Source organism: Chiloscyllium plagiosum, unplaced genomic scaffold, assembly GCF_037043375.1.
Source record: "Chiloscyllium plagiosum isolate Xiang-an unplaced genomic scaffold, Cpla_swu_hap1 HiC_scaffold_9, whole genome shotgun sequence".
Lineage (NCBI taxonomy): Eukaryota > Metazoa > Chordata > Chondrichthyes > Orectolobiformes > Hemiscylliidae > Chiloscyllium > Chiloscyllium plagiosum.
Genome location: NW_028270147.1, coordinates 64105842 through 64127571, shown reverse-complemented (window position 1 = coordinate 64127571; position 21730 = coordinate 64105842). Strand labels below are relative to the sequence as shown.

General features: G+C 39.9%; 1 protein-coding gene and 1 pseudogene across 16 annotated transcripts in view; one reads left to right on the top strand and one right to left on the bottom strand.

Moving 5' to 3' along the window:
• The window catches only part of dock7 (dedicator of cytokinesis 7), a 170263-nt gene that overhangs the window by 48207 nt on the left and 100326 nt on the right, over nucleotides 1-21730 (bottom strand). For 15 of the 16 annotated variants that reach the window (XM_087990702.1, XM_087990698.1, XM_087990699.1 and 12 more), the window contains 5 exons: nucleotides 21330-21499; nucleotides 14922-15076; nucleotides 12899-13081; nucleotides 12318-12453; nucleotides 10354-10450 (listed from right to left, as the gene is read on the bottom strand). In XM_087990702.1, the coding sequence (XP_087846828.1) occupies nucleotides 10354-10450; nucleotides 12318-12453; nucleotides 12899-13081; nucleotides 14922-15076; nucleotides 21330-21499 (741 nt within the window). Of the gene's footprint in view, nucleotides 1-8182; nucleotides 8201-10353; nucleotides 10451-12317; nucleotides 12454-12898; nucleotides 13082-14921; nucleotides 15077-21329; nucleotides 21500-21730 lie in introns of all 16 variants that reach the window. The other variant, XM_043699462.2, reaches the window with a different exon arrangement.
• LOC148149154 (uncharacterized) lies at nucleotides 1641-5950 on the top strand (annotated as a pseudogene).

Genomic DNA, 21730 nt, shown 5'->3' with positions numbered 1-21730 from the left:
ATGTCTGTCACCAGTCTGACTGCTTGTAGGACCACTCTGCTCTTGTTTCTCCATTTAACCTCACTACCACTGCTACCAAGACCTAGATAGATCCACCACTGGTCTGTTTGCATTTTGTGGGCATCTAAACAACCATGTGAAAAAGTGCCTCGGTTTTATACTGTTGGTAAAAAACAACACAAACCCAACTTAGTTAATTGCCACTCCATACGTCAACTCTCTATCATCAGCAGAGTGACGGAAGGAGGCATCAACAGTGCTACCAAGCAGCACTTGCAAAAGAATTACTGGCTCAGTTTATATTTCACCTTGGCCGTGCAGTGCAACTCCGGTCCAAACATGAACAAAAGAGCTAACGTCAAAAGAGAGGTGAGAATGATTGCATTTGAGATCAGACAGCATTTGATCCATATGATCAAATGTAAAATCAAGAAGCCCCAATGAAACTGAAGCAAATGGGAAAGGGAAAAATTCTCTGCTGTTTGGAGTAACAGTTAGCATAAAAGCAGAATGTTGTAGTTTGTGGAGGTCAATCATCATAATCTCTGCAGGGATTCATCAGGATAGTGTCCTAGGCCCGAGAAACTTTAATGCTTCATCAATGACCTTCTATCCCTCGTATGGTCAGAAATGTGGATATTCGCTGATAGTTGCACAATGTTCATTGCTTTTCCCAACTCCTCAGACACTGAAGGAGTTCATGTCCATTCACAGCACGACCTGGACAACATTGATGTTTGGACTGAAAAGTGGCAAATAACATTCATGCTACATCAACACCAGGCAATGACCACTTCCAACAAGAAAGAATGCATCCCTTTACATTCAATGGCATTACCATCAATGAAACTCCACTATCAATATCCTGGTGGGGGTTATCATTAGCCAGAAACTGCAATCAGCCAACTACATAAATACCATTGCAGCAAAAGCAGTTCAGGGTATTCCCCAGCAAGTAATTCACTTCCTAACTGCCCAAAGCCTGACCACGATCTACAAGGCACAAGTCAAGAGTGTGATGAAATACTCCCCACTTGTCTGGATAGGTGAAGCTCCAACAAGACTCAAGAAACTCAACATAATTCAGTACAAAGCAGCCTGCATGATTGGCACCTGACCTAACATTTTCAACATTCTTTTCCTCTATCACAACACAGAGTGGCAGCTGTGTGAACCATATACAAGGTGTTCTGCAGTAACTCACCAAGGCATCTCTGAAAGCAGCACCTCTCAAACTGGTGATCTCTACCACCTAGAAGGACAAGGGCAGCAGGTGAACAGGGAAACCACCAGCTGCAAGTACCCCTTCAAGCCACATACCACCTTGACTAGAATTTTATCATCATTCCATCAATTTTGCTGAGTCAAACTCCTGGAGCTCCCTTCCTAACAGCACTATTGGTGTCCCTACCACCCTAAGGGCTGCAACGTTTCAAGAGGGCAGCTCAACACTGCATTCTTCAGGGCAATTACGGGTTGGCAATAATCAATGGTCTTGTCCATGCCCATATCCACAAATTTAGAAAACCAAAATACTGTACTTTTAGTGATATCACCAATGGGTAACATATAGATGTAAAAATGAAAGGACCAAAGATAGGTGTTGGCGACACCAAGGATATACAGTGTAGAAATAAAACATGAAGACATTAGATGTGATTATAGGTAAGAAAGGAAAAATGTGAGAACAGTCTCACCAAGGTGAATGAAACCTTACACTGTACAAGTATACAAGATAAATGTCAGAATTTCCGTGGATGTTTGGACCTCAAAGAGAATCAAGGGTTGTTTAGTTGATGCAAAAGATGAAAAACCAAGTTTTTGGAGGTTCCTTGTGCAATGGCGAGACTTCGACTGGAGACATAAGAGAAACAGAGAATCCAACACAGGTCAACAGATACGGAGTGACAGCTAATATCTGAATTCATGTTTGAAGGTGCCACGGTGGGAGGTTAGCAATATCACATTCAAAGATTAAGATGCAACAACTGGAACTGTAAAACTATTCCTTCACTGCTGCAGCAGCAAAACCCTGGAAGGTGCTTCCCAGCAGCACTGTGGGTGTACTTGCAGAAGACAGACCACAGCAGTTCACCACCACCTTCTCAAGACGAATGACGTACAACAAATGCTGACCTTGCCAGTGATATCCACATTCTGTGAAACAACTAAAATTGGCAAAGCACTAAAATAAATGTAAGTCTGGCTGAAAATATAAAAAGATCTCCAGGGATGGTGTGAAGTAGTGTCCACTTAAGTTTCTCAGCAGAAATGAGCAGCTTCCCTATAGTTTTTGCACCTAAATGCAGCAACATTGCGGATATGTAAAATAACCTAGGATGATGCTTTTTAATGTATTGTTACTGTTTAGATTCTAAAGTGCATCTAAATGAGTTTTTGGATTTTGTTCTTTGAAATTTCTTTTTAATCAGGGTCAGGTTGTAATTTGGAACAATAAGCTGGAGATGGATTTTCCAAGAAATCATGTGCCTTTAGCTGAATAACTGTAAAGGCAAACTGGTCAGATAATTGCTGTTTTTCTTGTGACTTGAGGTTTTATGACCTGAAGAGAACTCCAGGGGTCAGATACAGTTGGCAGTTCAGAAGAAATGTCTCACCACAGCGGAAGGGCTGTTTAGATTTGTCAATCTTCAGCTCAGCAATAGTCTTAAGCTGTTTTATCAGTCCAAGAAGACAAGGCTAAAAAAAGGCTTTACTTGGTTTTCCTTAGAATTCACTGAGAAAAATCAGACATTATAGCCTATATCTGTTTGTCACAGTGAGAGACAACATGAAGTGAATCACATCTAATAAATGTGCTGAAAGTTGTCAAAAAGAAACACAACCTCATCAGTTAATTAAGAAATTTTAAAGTGAAGAATGAGAGCGATGCTTCATTAGCATTGAGTATCTGTAAAGGATATTACTTGGAAAATAATTTGATTGAATCCTTTTGCTGTTTATGATAAATTCTTTCCAATTTATCACTGTACTGAACTTTGTTTTCTTTGCTTGTGTATAATAAACTTATGTTCTTTGTTAAAATACATTTACAGCCTACTGTGAGTATGTTCAGTGACTGATTACCATAGTAATTGAATTGCAAAATTAAAACTTGTGGTCTAACAAGTTAGCTTTCCTCTGGAATCCCAATCAGCTGGGATCATAACAACGCTGGCAAAATAAGATAATGGCTCAAGCAACAGGAGATGATAATTAATCTGGAATGTTGTCCTGTTCGCATATACTTAAGGACTGAAACAGATGACTACCTTGAACAACAAAACCTACAGACAAATCAATGGAACACCCATGGGATCTCCGATATCAGGGTTCTTAGCAGAGGCAGTAATGCAGATACTTGAGCAAACAGCTCTGCCAACCATCCAACCCAAACTCTGGGTCCGCTACGTGGATGACACCTTTGTCATCACTAAACAAAACAAGTTAAAGGAAACCTTCAAGACCATCAATAATACCCTAACTGAGATAAAATTCACTAAAGAGGAAAATAACAACAAACTGCCATTTCTAGATGTCACAGTAGAGCGAACAGCCAATGGGAAACTTCAAACCAGAGTCCACAGAAAAACAACACATACAGACCAAATATTGAACTACAGAAGCAAACAGCCCAACACCCACAAACGAAGCTGCAGCAGAAGATTATTTCAACGAGCCTACACACACTGCTGCACATAGGAACTACGCAGAGCAGAGGAAAATCACCTATATCGTGTATTCAAAAAGGATGGGTACCCAATGAACACAATCCGCCAATTTCTCATTAACAAACCCAAACAAACAGACAAAACACATCCGGAAACTCTAGCCACTCTCCCCTACATCAAAGACATCTCGGAAATGACTGCCAGACTACTCAGACTCCTGGGCATCATGCTAGCCCACAAACCCACCAACACACTAAAACAGCAGCTAATGAACTTGAAAAACCCTGTACAGACAATGAGCAAAACTAACGTCATTTACAAAATACCGTGCAAGGACTGTAACAAACACTACATTGGACAAACAGGCAGAAACCTAGCCACCAGGATACATGAACACCAACTAGCCACAAAAAGACATGACCCTCTCTCACTAGTATCCTCACATACGGATGAGGAAGGACACCACTTCGACTGGGACAACACATCCATCCTAGGACAAGCCAAACAAAGACACACACGAGAATTCCTAGAAGCATGGCATTCCAACTGGAACGCTATCAACAAACACATCGAGTTAGACCCCATCTATCACCCCTTGAGAAAAGGAACAGGAAGTGACTTCACCACAGGAAATGACATCACCAACCCAAAGAAACCCAAACATATAAATAGAAAGCACAAATTTTCAGCATTGCCTCGCATGAAGCCTACTGAAGATGTTACCTAGTAAGGTAACGAAACGTCTGGAAATGAAACACCAAGCTCAGCGAGCAAACCTATATCCAAAACCTCAACCTGAGCTACAAATCTTCTCAAAACTCATTATAACAGATTACATTTAAGAGGGATAATATGTACTTGATAGAAACTCCCAAAACCAGATTTAAAGGCACAAAGCTAACAAAATACAATACAATGCTGAGTTTTGCTGGAGAATTCAAAAGACAGCATTTATATGTAGTTCTTAGTGAGCTCAAAGTCTTCTCCTAAAAGAGGCAAAAACTGATGACACTGTTTATTTGTGATTGATGGGAATACTATGAAATGGGAGCAGATAAATATGTGAAAAAGTGGTGAGGGGTGGCAAATGATTATTCTATCTACAACATTTAATGAAAGTATAAACATGCTTTTACAAATAATTTACAGAGCCAATCCAGTTCATCCCAGAGAGGCAGGATGAGTGAAGAGCTATAGAGAGGAATAAAGAGCTAGATGAAAGTAGACCAACGCATCTCAACAGAGGGGAAACAGATAGAGATGCTAGAGAGAGAAAAGGATTAAAAGAATGAAATATTCACTGGCAATATCTGACCAAGTAACAAAGAACGTTTGAGTGTAAAGTACAATTGTCAAGTTAATCATAAAACCTACTCTGAACCAACAAAGTTACACTTCGGGACATCACTGACAACCTTAAAATTACTGGCATAATAAGACTCAGTATGCACCACAAGTAAAATTGTCAGACAAGTATTTTCATTATGAACGGGAAATATCCTATTATCTGCTTAGAGAAAAATGAAATTAATAACAAAAAGAACCTCATTTATATCATAAATAAAGTGTTGTTTACAATAGATCAATTGAACAAATCACACCAAATAAAGCATTACAAATATGAACAGGTTAATGCCAAATTTTGCATTTCTTCATTCGTGCTTCACTTTTTCTGTAAGTGCAGTTTTAGTGTTTTATCTCCAAGCTGCATGCAAATCAGCAAACAGACCAGCACAAGCAGAATTCCCCCAGAACTTTCAATGACCAGGCTCATATGCTGAGGAAGCATTCTGCAAACATATTTCAAGCATTGAAACAAAAGCACACAAACAGCAATCGCACAAGAAGACTGAATAAGTCAAACAACTTAGGTAAAGATAAGCTGATTCTTCCATGGTGTTCACTGGTCATTTTAGTTTGATAACAGTACTATTAGTTTTCTACCTATAACATTAATTTTGTGAAATCATTTGGATTCGACAGCAGAAAATGCATACATATCAGTGGCCATAGCAGCATTAAGGCAAACTAGACTGAAAAATTATAAAATTTTATCTCACTCAAAGCATATGTGATCTCATTTGCATATACTCAAAACTTTGTTATTTTGTGTGTTACTACATTCTAGTCAACATCAATTTGTAATGTGTCAGTGTTCCAACATCTCGCTGAGCAATATTGCCAGCTTCTCTTCCACTCTTTCAATATTAAGCGAATGTGACTAATATTTTGTCTAATACTATATATAATCCTCTTTCTGTATCTTCTTTCTCAGGTAACGGAACTATGGGGTATAACTATCTTGTAATTATTGCAGTGATAAAACTGTTTCCGCTATTTTTATGGTCCAGTATAAGATAAACACAATATCGTAAATTTATTTGGAGGTGGGGAACACTGTTTGGTTAGTGGATTTGTCTCAGCTTTCAAAGACAAAGCGTCACTGGCAACAAAATGAATGGCTATCATATTATTCTGAGAACCGGCAAAGTAACCATTTTGTAAAAGTGTCTGGACATTTGAATTGACCATCTTTGAATATTTTTTCAGTTATCCCAGAGTTGCTAAATCTACCCTGCTATACAATTTGGATGAAATCAGGGGAATGGATCTAAGTTATTTTACAGAAATAACTTCTGTTGGAAGTGGTTCTGCTATTAACAATATAGTTATGTCCCAAAGCCATGGTATGTAAGAGTACTGGAGCCACAACATGCTACACCATGGAAAGAGGGAAAAGGTTGCACCTATAACTTGCTATTAGACAAGTTGCTGCAGCACATGAGAAAATATTTGTGAGCATCAGAGGGACAACCTCTTGGTGCCCATTTCAGGGACAGTATATTAAAGGAAGCAGTTCTATCCTTTTGTGTTGGGATGTAGTTTACAATGAGAATAAAGAATTATTAGGAAGAAGTACTTCCAAAAATGAAATGTCAACCTCAGAAAAAGAAACTTGGATTTGTAGTAAGTGCTTTAAAGGCAATGAAGTACTTCTGATGTATAATTATTGCAGTAGTGTAGGAAATGAACACGATTCAGACCAAATCATTATTTGGCATTCAGACACTCAATAACATGCACCCTGCATTATTTTAATTTTTGTCTTTACTTCTTGACTCATGCCGGGATACAATATGAAAAATGCCAGCGACCCTCAGTATTCTACCCAAGGAAACAGTTTACATGCGTGAATCATGATAATGAGTGTTTATACTCAATTTGATTGGGCAGCCCATCACAGCTCATATCACTGTCCACAATCAAACTCATCATGTTGTCACTAAAGAGTGATCAGGAACAGGGATCTTAAATATCTGACAGTAAATTGTAGCTTTCCTGCCATTCCCCAGCTAAGATCAGCAAGAGAAGTGAAATTTCCTTGCGAATTGACTTTTGGGTAAGGGTGTGGCAAAATATGCGATGTCATCACTGCGTTTGTATTGAAATTGTAAGACAATTTATAAGGTTATGGTATTGACTTTGTCACTCAGTATTGAGATGAAATGCTCCCCCTAGATAAAAACACTTAGTACCATATCATCTACAGCATCCATAAAAGATACCACTAGAGCTTAAATGCAGAGGAATTTGAAGAAAGAACAGGAACATCATCAAAATATTGACACATGAGTTTTCTTGATAATGTTGAAAATCAACACTAGCATTGGCAACTAAAAGTGGGGAGTATTATTGTAAAAAGAGACATCCCATCAAAGTTTCACACCTTGTTCTTATTGGGACAGATGCAAGAATACCAAGTTTCAAAGACTATACAAAGGAATTATTATCCTCCGTGCTTTTGTTTAATTCTCAATGGTAACACTACAATCAACCAGAGTGAACTTACAAACCATCATTACCCTTTGCGCATACAGTATCAAGTGATGTTCCTCTGAGATTTGGTATTCTTGAAATTCCATCCTGATGAGTGCAAGAAGCTATTTGAGAACATGCTTCCTTTTTAGTAATACTGAAGTTCTGTACTGCCAAGCAGTATTCAGAAGATTCAGAAGATAAGCAATTTATAAAATGTACTAGCACTTACAAAACATGTTGTATTTTTGAATCTTGTCACAAAATTCATAGACTACAGCTAAAATTAGCAAAGTTAGTCAAAGTTTCTTGCACATCACTATTCAATAAACCCTGGTTTGGTAGCGAATATGCATGAATGTCAGAATCAAGCTTAGCAACTATCACTTCAGTGTAGCAGCCTACTGAACAAATAAAATAGCCCCATAGATATGGGAGGGATGCAGGCATTCATGGAATATCAATTATATTTATCATGTCTATGCTTTCAGGAGAGCGAAATAGTTTCTTGCCGTTCTCACACTATAATTATTAATACAAGCAAAAACACACACACCCTCCACTAGCAGGTTAATGCACCACATAGAAAGTAATCTCATCCCAGATATAACCCAGGGATGAATTTACAAACTTTTATTCTTTTCATCCACATTATGCAGAAGCAGGAATGGAAGCAGCAGCCAGTGTTACCATACCTGACAGATTTCTGGCTTCTTTAACAAAACAGCACATGTGAAGAAATAATTACAGCTGTGGGTTAGGATATAGGCAGTGAGACAGAACAAGAACAAACCTTAACACCCAATAATGTTAAAGTAAGGTTACTACTGGCAACCAGAACTGACTAAGTTGGTGAAAGCTATTATCTGTGTTGTAGTCAGCCATACAGACTGGGAACAATAAGAGGTTCTGTCCTCAGTTTGTGCTAAGCTAACAAATATGAGACAAGTTAATGGCAGTGGCACTAAAGGTGAGCTTAGTACAAGCATAGGAAGATATAAGAAGTACAGTAGTCCATTGGGCTCATTATATGCTTACATCAACTTGCACAGAATATTGTCACAAAATTCATGGACTCAAGATGAAATTAGCAAAGTTAGTCAAGCACTAGTTAGCCCAGCACTACTTAATAAACCCTAGTGGATAGCAAATATGCAAGAATGTCAGGTGAAGAAAGATTCAAGCTCAGCAACAATCATTTCAGTGTTGTAGCAGCCTACTGAACATATAAAGTAGCCCATGGATAAGATGTAGAAGAGATGCAGGCATTCATGGAATATCTATCATATTTATCATTTCTACGCTTTCAGGAGAGGAAAATAGTATAAAGGCTCATTATATCTTTTAAAATATTCCAAACACTTCACATAGAATAAAAAATCAGTGAAATTAGGTTAGATTAGATTACTTACAGTGTGGAAACAGGCCCTTCGGCCCAACAAGTCCACACCGACCCGCCGAAGCGCACCCACCCAGACCTAACACCTAACACCACGGGCAATTTAGCATGACCAACTCACCTAACCTGGACATTTTTTGGACTGTGGGAGGAAACCGGAGCACCCGGAGGAAACCCACGCAGACACGGGGAGAATGTGCAAACTCCACACAGAGAGTCGCCTGAGGCGGGAATTGAACCCGGGTCTCTGGCGCTGTGAGGCAGCAGCACTGTGCCACCATGCCACCCACAAAATGTGGGAACTACTTCATATTAATAAAAGCAGATAGTGCAATACAGCAGAAGAACAGGCCCTTTGGTCCACCAATGTGATACTATTCTAAACCAATCCTACTTGTATGCACATGGTCCATATTCTTCTATTCCCTGCCTGTTCATGTACCTGTTTGAATGTATTTTAAACAGTGCTCTCACATCTGCTTCTACCACCTCATGAGAGCAAATGAAAGAGTTGCTTTTCAACTAATGTATGATTCCTATATGGCAGATTCTTCTAGACCATCAGCAAGTCCCCATTCTCCTTGTGCAGACCAATGAGTTTGGTAAGTATGGCAGTCCCCAGGCAGGATCTTATTATTTTTAGAGAAAATGGTAAGTTGGAACAGCTTTTGGGTCTCAGGGCAGCACTTACAGGCACCCACTCATGCAACTTTACAGGATGTGGCTTCCTACTTACTCATTCCTACACTAATTATTTGAATAAAGGTGGCTGTTGAGCTCACAAAACTACAGGCCAATCAGAGGACCTGCTTGGAAGGACAGCTTTACGACCATGTTTATGGGGCAGCCTTTGACTACTTGGGCAACATTGCGGTTTTGGTTCCTCTAATCCCTGCAGTTCGGAACTCTGAATGAGACTTTTCATCCAGGATCCCTAGCCAACCACTGGCAAGTCACCATCAGAAACCTGCCCAACCTCAGCCTCAGGGAGAGGAGGGGCCTGTCTGGGCATCACCAATCAGCCTCTAAGCTCCTATTGGAATGATGGCCATTATCCATTTCATCTCATCTCCAACATGATGAGTCAGAGAAGGAAGCAACACCCTAGTGCTCAACCTTCCCTCTGATTCCACCCTTAAATTGCTTCGGTGGAACCAGTAAGATTTGTTCCATCAGGTCCAAGTCCGAACTGTTCCTGACCTGACACTTTTGTATGTTCACTCTCCAACAACAGTTATCTGAATTGTTAGGAAGAACAAAGACTCTGGTATTATTTTTTTCAAAAAAAACCTTTCCTTAGCTGAACTCACTGAGAGTAGTTGCAAAATTTCTAGCACAATATTACCTCCAACATAAAGAGCATTATTACACATGTGCACTGTTAATGATAACTATCTACTTCTATGTGCCAAAACTGGAGCTTCAGTTTTCTCAACAAGTCAATTAATCTTCAAATACTTAACTTACTTGTCGAGTTTTTCACTATTTTGTCGCCAGTGGGTCATATCTTTCCTCCATCTCAGATTTTCTTGGCTTCCAAATGCACTTCCAGAAGGACTTCGCTCTGCATATCAAGCACAAAGATGGAGCATTAAATTGAGGTCCCAGTGACTGATGCTTAAAGGGCAAAACAGCACTTGCTATTCAAAGCTCTGCTCCAAAAGATGATGTGAAAAATTATGAACTGTCAGCTCCATACAAGGATCAGTTAAATTTTATTACCAATGCAAAATCAGATATACACGTGACAGAAAAAGTTTAACAAATATGCAGAAATATCATTTCAGAGAGTAAGCAATTGCCCATGGTAAAATCAGACTTCTCAAAGGCAGAAAGGTGAAAGTCAAAGAAGATTTTCGAAAACTAATACACCAAAATGGGATGGAAAAGAGACAAGGTCAGAAGATAGTGAAAGCAAAGAAAATTTCTGGGATTGGCTGGTTTGGAACCACAGTTGCCATTTATTACTGTCTAAAAGGAACAAAGGTTTCTTGCTTAAAAGAAGATGGAGTAAAATGTGGTACAGAAGGTGTTGCAATACAGATTGAACTAATCTGTGTTGGAGAAGCTGACTTGCATTTATGCAGCAATAGGTAAGAGAGAGGATGAATTGTATTAAACAAGTATATTTGCTAAAACATGAAATATGATGAACACTTCAGTGCATGTTCAACTGGAATTCATGAGAATTTAGTTGTGCTTGGAGAACAGAGATATGCTGGAGGCTGGAAGAACACAATAAGCCAGGCAGTATCAGGAGGTGGAGAAGTCGATGTTTCAGGTGTAACCCTTCTTCAGGACTGGAGGTGGGTGTAGAGGTAGCTGCAGATAAAAGGGGTGGCAGGGGCAGGGTGGTGGTGGGGATAGGTGAAGACAGGTAGAGGGTACAACTTGGTTGGTAAATGGGAAGAATGAATCCAGTCGATGGAGGGAGGAGTGGGAGGGAGAGAGGCTGGAGAGGGAGTCGGGGGATGGGAAGGGAGGTTATTTGAAATTGAAGAGCTCAATGTTGAATCCTCCAGGCTGTAGGCTGCTCAGGCAGAAGATGAGATATTGTTTCTCCAACTTGTGGTGTGGTTCACTGTGGCAATGGAGGAGGCCGATGATGGTCATATCGGAAAGGGAGTAGGAAGGGGACTTGAAATGGGAGGTGACTGGGAGGTCCGGTCGGTCCCTGCAGGCCCTGCTGCAATGCTCAGTCCCTAAAGTTATGTTCGGTCTCCCCAATGTAAAGAAGACCACACATTGCTCCTGATGTGGTCTTCTCTACATCGGGAAGTCCAAATGTAAATTTAAGGAATGGTTCACTGAGTATCGCAGCCAGACCTGCAGGAGATGACCAGGCCTCCCAGTCAGCGCCCATTTCAAGTCCCCTTCCTACTCCCTTTCTGATATGACCATCCTCGGCCTCCTCCATTGCCACAGTGAACCACAACGCAAATTGGAGGAACAACACCTCATCTTCCACCTGGACAGCCTACACCACAGAGAACTCAACACTGAGTTTTCCAATTTCAAATAACCTCCCTTCCCATCCCCCAACTCCCTTCCCAGCCCCTCCCCCTTCCTTCCACTCCTCTCTGCCACCAACCGGAGTCATTCTTCCCACTGACCAATCAGGTTGTACCCTCTACTTGTCTTCACCTACCCCCACTTCACCACCCTGCCCCTGCCACCTCCTTTACCTGCAGCATCCCCTCCACCCACTCCCAGTCATGAAGAAGGGTTACACCTAAACATCGACTTCTCCACCTACTGATGCTACATGGCTTGCCGTGTTCTTCCAGCCTCCTGTCTGTCTAGTTTGGATTTCAGCATCTGCAGTTTTTTGTCGCAAACAGAGATATGGTTGTGAAACAAGGGACTGACAAATATACAGTGACAAAAAAAAGGTAAATAGAGAATAATGATAGTGAACCAGATTAATATACCTAGTTGCCCTCTACTACGACGAACCATCTCCTGCCGTGCGCCAATGCTCCCAAGTATTGCTTCTTCAAGTTTCGCTTTCATGTCCTTCGATTTTTTGAATGTCAGACTATTCATTCGTTCAAAAGCTTTCTTCCCCTGTATTGATTTGACCATAAGGTTAGTCAATGTTAAGAAATTGTCCCCTAAACGCTTATGTTTTTGCAAGTGCTCATTTTTCTTGGGATAAATTCAAGAAGCGGCTACATTTTTGGGGTGTCTTCTGGTGAACTTGGACAAAAAGTGTTAGTAAGGCATTTGACCACAGAGGGCATCAGAAAAAAAGTTCAATTCTAACTTCATCTGACAACCATATGTATGTGAACATTGCAGCAAAAAGCAAAGGGTAACAGTCAAAAGCATGAATGTAGATGGTTTTAAACCTTTCACCCGAGTGAAATAACTCATACCAATTGTGGTACCTCCGCTGTTGCCCCTACTATTCATGGTTGACAAAGTGTGCAATGTACAAGCTTCTCAACATATTTTAAAAGAGACCATAAAAGAAACACAAAAGTTAACAGTGCTTCTGCTGCAACCGTACCTTGTATTCAAAGCATGACACACACAGATACATCAAGTCCAACAGGCGGTTTAGTTGGAGAATGGAGAGATCTGCAAACCACTTTTGTAAAATCATGTTGTCTGCATTTTTTAAAACCCAGAGAAGGCAAATCAACAAGCTGCGGCTTGATTCTGCTGAGAAAGCTGTATACTGGCGCCCTGTCTAAAACAAATCAAGGAAAAAGTCTGTTATTCATATTCCAACTTTATGGTTTCTAAGTATTATTGAAATTCTATCATTGACTAACACTCATTTGCTTTCTGCCATTTCCAGTATCCCACCTTTATATTTCCTATTTCATAAATGCTGTTCTTAGATAATCTAATTGGGAAGTCTAAGCTTGGGTTAAGGTAGCATTTCTGCCTGAGCCAGATCTTTGGGTTTAGTGCCACCCCAGAAAGTGAGGTAAATAATCTAAGATTACAGGTCCATGCAGTACTGTGGGAGTACTGCATTGCTGCAGGCACAATCTTTCAAATTAGAAACTGTAATAAGGTTATCTGCTCTCTTAAATGGACATAAAAGATTCTGTTTGAAGGGAGACAATTCACCCAACATGCCAGCTAAAATCTATCCCTCAAATGATATCACAAACAGATTATCTTATCATTTATCTTACAATGGAAAAGGATATGGAAGATATAGATTGTAGGGAAATAGATGGTGACATCTTGCAAAATGTCCAGATTACAGAGGAGGAAGTGCTGGATGTCTTGAAATGGTTAAAGGTGGATAAATCCCCAGGACCTGATCAGGGGTACAGGACATTGGTTAGGCCAGTGTTGGAATATTACATGCAATTCTGGTCTCCTTCCTATCGGAAAGATGTTGTGAAACTTGAAAAGGTTCAGAAAAGGTTTACAAGGGTGTTGCCAGGGTTGGAGGATTTGAGCTCGGAAGAGGCTGAACTGGCTGGGGCTGTTTTCCCTGGAGAGTCGGAGGCTGAGGGGTGACCTTATAGAGGTTTACAAAATTATGATGGGCATGGATAGGATAAATAGACAAAGTCTTTTCCCTGGGGTCAAGGAGTCCAGAACTAGAGGGCATAGGTTTAGGGTGAGAGGGGAAAGATATAAAAGAGACCTAAGGGGCAACTTTTTCACGCAGAGGGTGCTATGTGTATGGAATGAGCTGCCAGAGGATGTGTTGGAGACTGGTACAATTGCAACATTTAAGAGGTATTTGGATGGGTATATGAATAGGAAGGGTTTGGAGGGATATGGGCCGGGTGCTGGCAGGTGGGACTAGATTGTGTTGGGATATCTGGTCGGCATGGACAGGTTGGACCGAAGGGTCTGTTTCCATGCTGTACATCTCTATGACTCTATCAGCTGTTTGTGATACATAGCTCTGAGCAAATTAGCTGCCATTATCCCATACATTACAACAGTGACAAAGTACCTAATCAGCTATGAAGTGCCTTAGCATAAAGTTACAACGAAACAGACTAGTCACCCCAGCCAATCCATTCTACATGAGCCTTCTTTCACCATACTTTGAGTAATCTTATCAGCATAACCTCCAATCAAACAGGCTTCAGGAGTTGAGACTGATGAAAATTAAGAGAGAAAATATGAAGTATTTCATTTCAGTAGAAAGATCGAGAGACAATATAAACTAAACAGTGACATTTTAAAGAAGGGCAGGAACAAAAAGACCAGTGGTCCCAATAAGGGGACACTCTTTGAAGTTAGCAACATAAATTGAGTGGCCCTTTAACAGAAGATAATTAAGTGCAAGTAACTTTTTTTTAATATCTTGTTCTGAAAGTTATTTTCAAATTACTGTCCATTAAAGGCACGACAGTCAGCTCCTTATCTAATTCTTTCACAAAGTATCAAACAGTGGAACTCTTTATCCTCTTAGTCCTTGTTTCTAGATAAAACCTTAAAACTGTTAGAGCTCAATCTTGTCTACTCTTTTTTAAATGGGTGATGATGCATTTGAGCCTACGGCTCTCACTTAAACTCCCTAGTAATAAAAAGAGAAAGGTTTGTGTTACCCCAGAAGTCAGCAAGAAACTACTCGGTCGGGAAAGCTGTGGAACTGAGGCTCCTGCGATTGCCATGGCGACGGTTTGATTGATCATGTTGCTGCTTTCACTCTCATAATCATCTGCAGTTACAACATTGGGACGTCCTCGCTGATTGAGGGATTCTTGCAAGAGAGGAAGGCAGAAGAAAGGGGAAAAGATAATATCTAATATCATACCCGAAATGTTTACCTCTGAAAAAACATTCTGGAGCAACTAACTCCCCAGTAATACTGATTCAAAAATTAAAGTGTGAATGTTGCCTAGACAGATTTGTCATGTTTTTAGGAGACTGGATCTAAATTTCTCTCTTGTGACTTATTTCTGATTTACAGTCTCTTGGAAACAACTTCCAACAAAAACTGGCTTTCTGTTAAAAGAAAACAAACCTGTTCAGATATGCTATAACACACCTCCATGTCGGATTGTGCTTGAACCCAGGCCTTCTGGAAAGGTTAATCTCTCAGCAGCTAACTACCAGATAAGAAGCACCTGAGATGTTGGCACTCATCCAATTCTTACCTCTTGATAATTGCCAACAATTAATCCTTCCATAAATGGAGACCATGCCTTCAAACACCAAAGTCCCAAACTCTGATATTCCAACCCCACCCTTCCCCCAACCACATCTCTTTCCCTTTCTTTTCTCCTTTAAGAGACTCTTCAAATAAAACGTAGATTTGACTTAGCTTTTGGTCATCTGTCCTACGTGCAACTGTATGTCAAATTTTGTTTGATAATACTCTTATTAGCATCGTGGGGAATTTTGCAACAGGAAAGGTGCTTTATAAATACAAAATGTTGTTGGTGAAAGAAGTCCAGAGGAGGGGGGATTTCCTGTACCAACAGTGGAGTTGAAAAAGGAGCCAAGTCACACTCCTCGTCCTTTCTTTGCAGCTGCAACAGGCCTCATCTTCTCCTGCTACTCCTCCCCAAAACCAAGGGCAACCCCTCACAAAATCCCCAAAACAAAGCACTCCTTTCTACTGGTGGCTCATTTCAGGGCTCCAGTAAGGTAGAATAGCATAGCACTCATTCTCCATAGTTGAAGGCCTCAGAATATTTCCAGGAAAAGTGTTGATACAGTGTTGTTGAAGTCATTTTCAGATGCAATGTCTTATTCAAATGCACTTTATCTCCATGGCAACAGTAAAAACTGAGCATGAATTTAAGTAGCATTCAAATCCTCCGAACAATTTTTTACTCCCATTTGGAAAGGCTGTTGATTGAAGTGTTATCCATCTTAATAGTATGCAATCTCTTCATGGTAATTTTAAAAATATCAACCTGTTAGAATGTTTATGTCACAACTTTATGGTTATCTGAGGTGGGACTTGATCCTTGGGTCAGCTGTTTCTAGAACATACTTCAACACCTTACTGAAGACAATGTGCCAAAAGTGGGCTCAACTGACATTGATCATGAGCCAATGTTGGATATCACAGAATTCCTTTAGCACCTAAATGTACCAGGAAAATCCATCCCATAAAATGTAAAAAGTATATTTGACATTAAAAAAATGGAGGACAAAGAGATAAATAGAAAGGGACATAAGAAGAGTTCCAGTCGCAACTACAGAACAAGTTGTATTTTTGTTTATGGAATCATCAAAGGGCATACATGTTATGCAACACATTGTTCATTTCAGAGGGCAGTTAAGAATCAAGTAGATTGTAGTGGTCTGGAGTTACATGTCAGCCAGACTGGCTAAGGACAGCAGATTTATTTTCCTAAAGGAAAGTAGTAAAACAGCTGGGTTTTTATGATACCAAAACAGAAAATGATGGAAAATCTCAGCAGGTCTGGCAGCATCTGTCAGGAGAGAAAAGAGCTGACTTTTTGAGTCTAAAAGCTTTGATAAAGGGTCAGTTAGACTCGAAACGTCAGTTCTTTTCTCTCCTTACAGATGCTGCCAGACACGCTGAGATTTTCCAGCATTTTCTCTTTTAGTTTCAGATTCCAGCATCCGCAGTAATTTGCTTTTATCCTGGGTTTTTATGATAATCATTGATTGTTGCATGGCACCAAAACTGAAACTAGGGAAGAGGTGGGATAGTATGAAGTTATAAAGGAATATATCTTCCAACTCAAAATGAATATCAAATTCCTTCAAAAGTAACTGATGATTGAACCATGTATTCATTAAAACATGGTTATGTTCATTGTACTAGCAAGAATAGTGTTTTTGTTTTGTGCTAAAACTTTTAAATGGATTAAACAGCAGGAGACATTGTGATGGGGATTCTTTTAGAATCGATGAGCTTGGATTCATATATATCTTCTGGTCTTAGCTCTTTTCCAGTTTCGCTTCACTTCTTCAAGGAGGCACAGGTGAATGATGCACTAACATGCAAAGTTTCTTAGTCACTGATTGAAGGCTACACCTGGTGTACATAGATTACAGCACCTGGTGAGGAGAAATAAATCAGCATTCTTCAGGCTTCAGAGTTTTTAATGAAAAGAAAAATGTACCAGCTGCAGCCGTCTCAAAGCTCCTGCCAGTATTTTGCAAACTCATAAGCTGTTCAGCTGCCCAGAATCCAATCAAATAATTGTTGTTATATCCAACAGTCTCTCTTATTCACAACAGGTCACAACTCCACACACCAATCAGCTACCTGTTGCTGGCTGAATTTCACTTTGTACAGGATTACAGAGAAAAAGCAAGAGAATGGAACCCAATGCTTATTCAGACAGACAGTGCAGGTACAATGGGTCAAATGGCTTCCTTCTGCAATGCAACAATTCGGTGATTCAAGAGAGAGGTGGCAGTGACTACACATGACAAAGTATAGCATTAACGAGACTTGCTAAACCAAAGGCATTGCGAATTAGGGGAAAACTCTCACTGGTCAGAGTCATACAAGCACAAAGGAAGATGGTTATAACTGCTGGAAATGAATCATTTCAGTCCCAGAAGGTCAGTGCAGAAGATCCTCAGGTGAGGTATTTTCGAATTTGTTCAGAGATGTTATTCCAAATTTCTGGAGCAAGTGGGACTTGAACCTGGGTCTCTTGATGTAGAGGTAGAGACACTACCACTGCACACGAGAGTCCCGTAGTGTCCTCGGTCCAATCATCTTCAGCTGCTCCATCAATGACCTTCCCTCCATCATAAAGTCAGAAATGGGGATATTCACTGACTGTACAATGTTCAGTACGATTTCTACTTGCTCAGATCATGAAGCAGTCCATTCTTATTGCAGCAACAGCTGGACAAAATTCAAGCTTTGGCGACTAAGTGACAAGTTACGTTCATATCACTTAAATGCCAAACAAAAAGCAATTACTCCTTGACATTCAATGCATTACCATGAATCCCTCACTGTTAGAATCCAGGTTACCATTGAAAACAAATTGAACTGGACCAGCCATATATCTACTGTGGTTGCAAGAGCAGGCTGACTCTGCGAATTCTAAGGCACATAATTTACTTCCAGACTTCCCAAAGCCTGTCCACCCTCTGGAAGGCAGAATGAGACGGATTATTCTCCACTTGCCTGGATGATGCATCTTCAACAACGTTCAAGAAACTCAACATCATCCAGAATACATCAGTTCATGCTCTCGGCACCCAATCTACCTTGAGCATTCAATTTAAACAACCACTTGCTCCACCACAAATGCACAGTGGCAGCAGTGCATAATATATCCAAGATGCACTGTGACAAATCAACATGAGTTCTCTGACAACACTTTCAAATCTGTAATCACCTCAAGGGATAAGGGGAGTATAGAGCATGGAACACCACCATCTGCAAGTGGAGGGGAGGTGGCATAGTGGCAATGTCATTAGATGAGTAACCCTGAACCCCAAATTATTATTCAAGAGATGTGGGTTCAAATGTAAGCAAATATTCAGTAAAATCTGGAACATGCAACAGTTAGCTTAATGGTGACTATCTAAGTGTTTACATTTGTCATAAAAACAAATCTGATTTACAAAAGTCTTCAGGGAAGGCTAAAAAAATCTGCCATCCTTACCTCATCTGATCTAATTGTGACTCCGGACCCACAGCACTGTGGTTGACAATTTGACTAACCTCGCAGACCACACAGTTCAAGTGCATTTAGGGAAAGGCAATAAATGCCAGAACAGCCAGATTGTCCACACTCATGAATGAATAAAGCAAAAATGCCCCTCCAAACCACACACTTTCTTTTACTATCACTATTTCAAAATCCTAGAAATCCCTTCCAAACAGTAATACAGAGGTACCCTAACAAGATGGCCTATGATTCAAGAGGGCAGCTCACCACCATCTTCAAGGGCAATTTAAGAATGGAGAACAAATGTTGACTTCACCAGAGAAGCTCACATTAAACATTTTTTAAAATCCACAGATTCTACAGGATTTAAATTTCATCAAGTGCCCCTCGAGTGTGGATATTATTAGACAGTTCAACTCTAAAGGAGGCACTATGGCCTCTTTTGTTTTAATCAATTCAAGTACACATCCAATAGGAACATGGGATAATAATCTGAAATATGAATATAACAGCAATTCATTCCACTTTAACTCCAGTCATCACTGAAATAATGATCAAGTGCAGTTAAAGATTGACAGTTTCAAAACACTTCTTTTGCTTCTCAATACAAGAACACAATGCAATGAATTCCCATTCTGGATCAACTCCCCCTCTGACAGCACTGTGGGTGTACCTTCAACACATGGACCACACCCAGTCAAGAAGGCAGCTCAATAGCACCTTCTTAAAGTCAATTTGAGATGCACAATCTAGCCAGTAATGCCCACACCGATGAAGAAATAAAGAGTTAAAGCAGTTTGTATAAATATCATACACAGCATTTTTAGGTCTTCCCTTCTCGAACTTTGCAGTTTACTGATGTCTCATAAAGACAGTCCTTTTTAAAGCATTCTTCTGAACTTGAACTTAACTATCAGTTTCCTTGATATGGAGGTGCCACTGTTGGACAAGTCCAAAGTCACACAACACCAGGTATAGTTAAGTCACCTGATAAAGGGGTTACATTCCAAGAGCTTCTTTACTTCAAATAAACCTGCTGGACTAAAACCTGGTTTTATTTTCATTCAAAGGGAAACCCATTGGGGTTGATGTGAGATGTTTTGCTCTTACTCGTATTTCGGGTGCACTTTTGATGCCAAGCATTAGTTTTTAAGTTACTTGCAATATCAAGGAAACTTCCGGCCATCTGAGTTCACTGGTTTTGTAAAATATCAGCTGCTGCACTGAGTAACTTACCCTCAGCATTGTGCTGGAAATGTAAGAAATGCCAACAATTCAGTTTTTCTTGTTTGCTCACCCTCAATATCTCTCTTTTTAATGGTCTCCCATTTTAGGTCTGTTATTTACCTTTTATCTTGAAAAAAAACGTTTTGTTTGCTGCAAGCTGATTTTTAAGATCATTTTTCATGCACTCAAAACCCTGAAGCTTATTCATGAGCAAGGAACAACCAAATCTAGTAGGGGCACTAATCTAATGAGTAAACCTGGCAACACACCAGATTAAAATGAGCTGCAGAACTCATTCATGACTTAACATCTCCTAATCCTTTCCTAAGTCCTTTTGACATTATGTTACCTACCAGATCTGTGCAAAGTTCTGCAGATTGTTCCCAAATATAGCATCCTTATCAACACTAAGCTGCATTTCTGAATCAATATTGTCTCCACTACAAAGATCTCAACCAGTGTAACATCATGTAACTCAGCCCTGCTTTTGTCACATATGCTTTTGTCACCTTCAGACTCAATGGATCTCCATTTCCCTGGTTAGCCTCCCATTGTCCTGAAACTTCAATTCATCTAAATCTCTATGAGCTGTTTCAAATGCTACCTAATCTTCTGTATTACCCTTGTAATACTGGCTTATATTAGCTACAGTTGCCTTACATTTCAAACTCTAAATTTTCATCTCCGTGTTCAACTCACTTCACTACTTTCCCTATTTTTTCAACCTCTTCCAGACTTACAACCAGCCCCAATTGCCAAAGCATCTGTTCCTCTTCTTCTTCCATCTCGCTCAACCCTCCTCCCATTGGTTGCCCCTTCAGCCATGCTCTTGAATTCCTTCCCTATGCCCATCCATCACTCTGCTTCAATTTTGTGCTTCAGAACCCTTCTAAACTTCACTTCTAAATCTAAATTTTTGGTCACCCCTCTTGTTAGTTCCTTCAGCAGTCCACTAATTTTCCCTCAATATTAATAAAAAACAATTCGGAATGTGTTTTTATTTTATTGCAGCATTTAAGTGCAACTTGTTGCAAGACAAACTTTGTTAACCTTGTGAGTGGCCATGCAATGGAATTCTAACAATCCACTCTATATTATTACATGCCTTTACAACAAACAACTTTTCTAATTTCAAAGAGACTCAGCAAAAGGTTAAATTACCTGTGAAATCATATAGCTGTGGCACAGACTCCATTATGATACCAATTATCGGTAAGTATAATGTGGCTACCCGAGCTTTCACATCTACATCAGCATATCGAGGATCGGAATCATGACTCGACAGCAAATTATGAACAACGTTGATAACCTTCTTGTGCAGTCCAAACAAGCTGTAAAATTTCAAATTATTCTGAAAGATCATCGAAACCACCAGCACAACATTAACATTTACTAGCTCAAATACTATTCCTATTTGTATCAAAAAGTTTGCCACCACAAGAATTAGATTAGAATCAGAGATTCATAGCCAAGATCAAAGTTAAGAGTGATAGGTTTACCTAGGGCACATTTCCAAACAAGTCCTTTTAAAAACATTCAAATATATAATTATCATCAATATC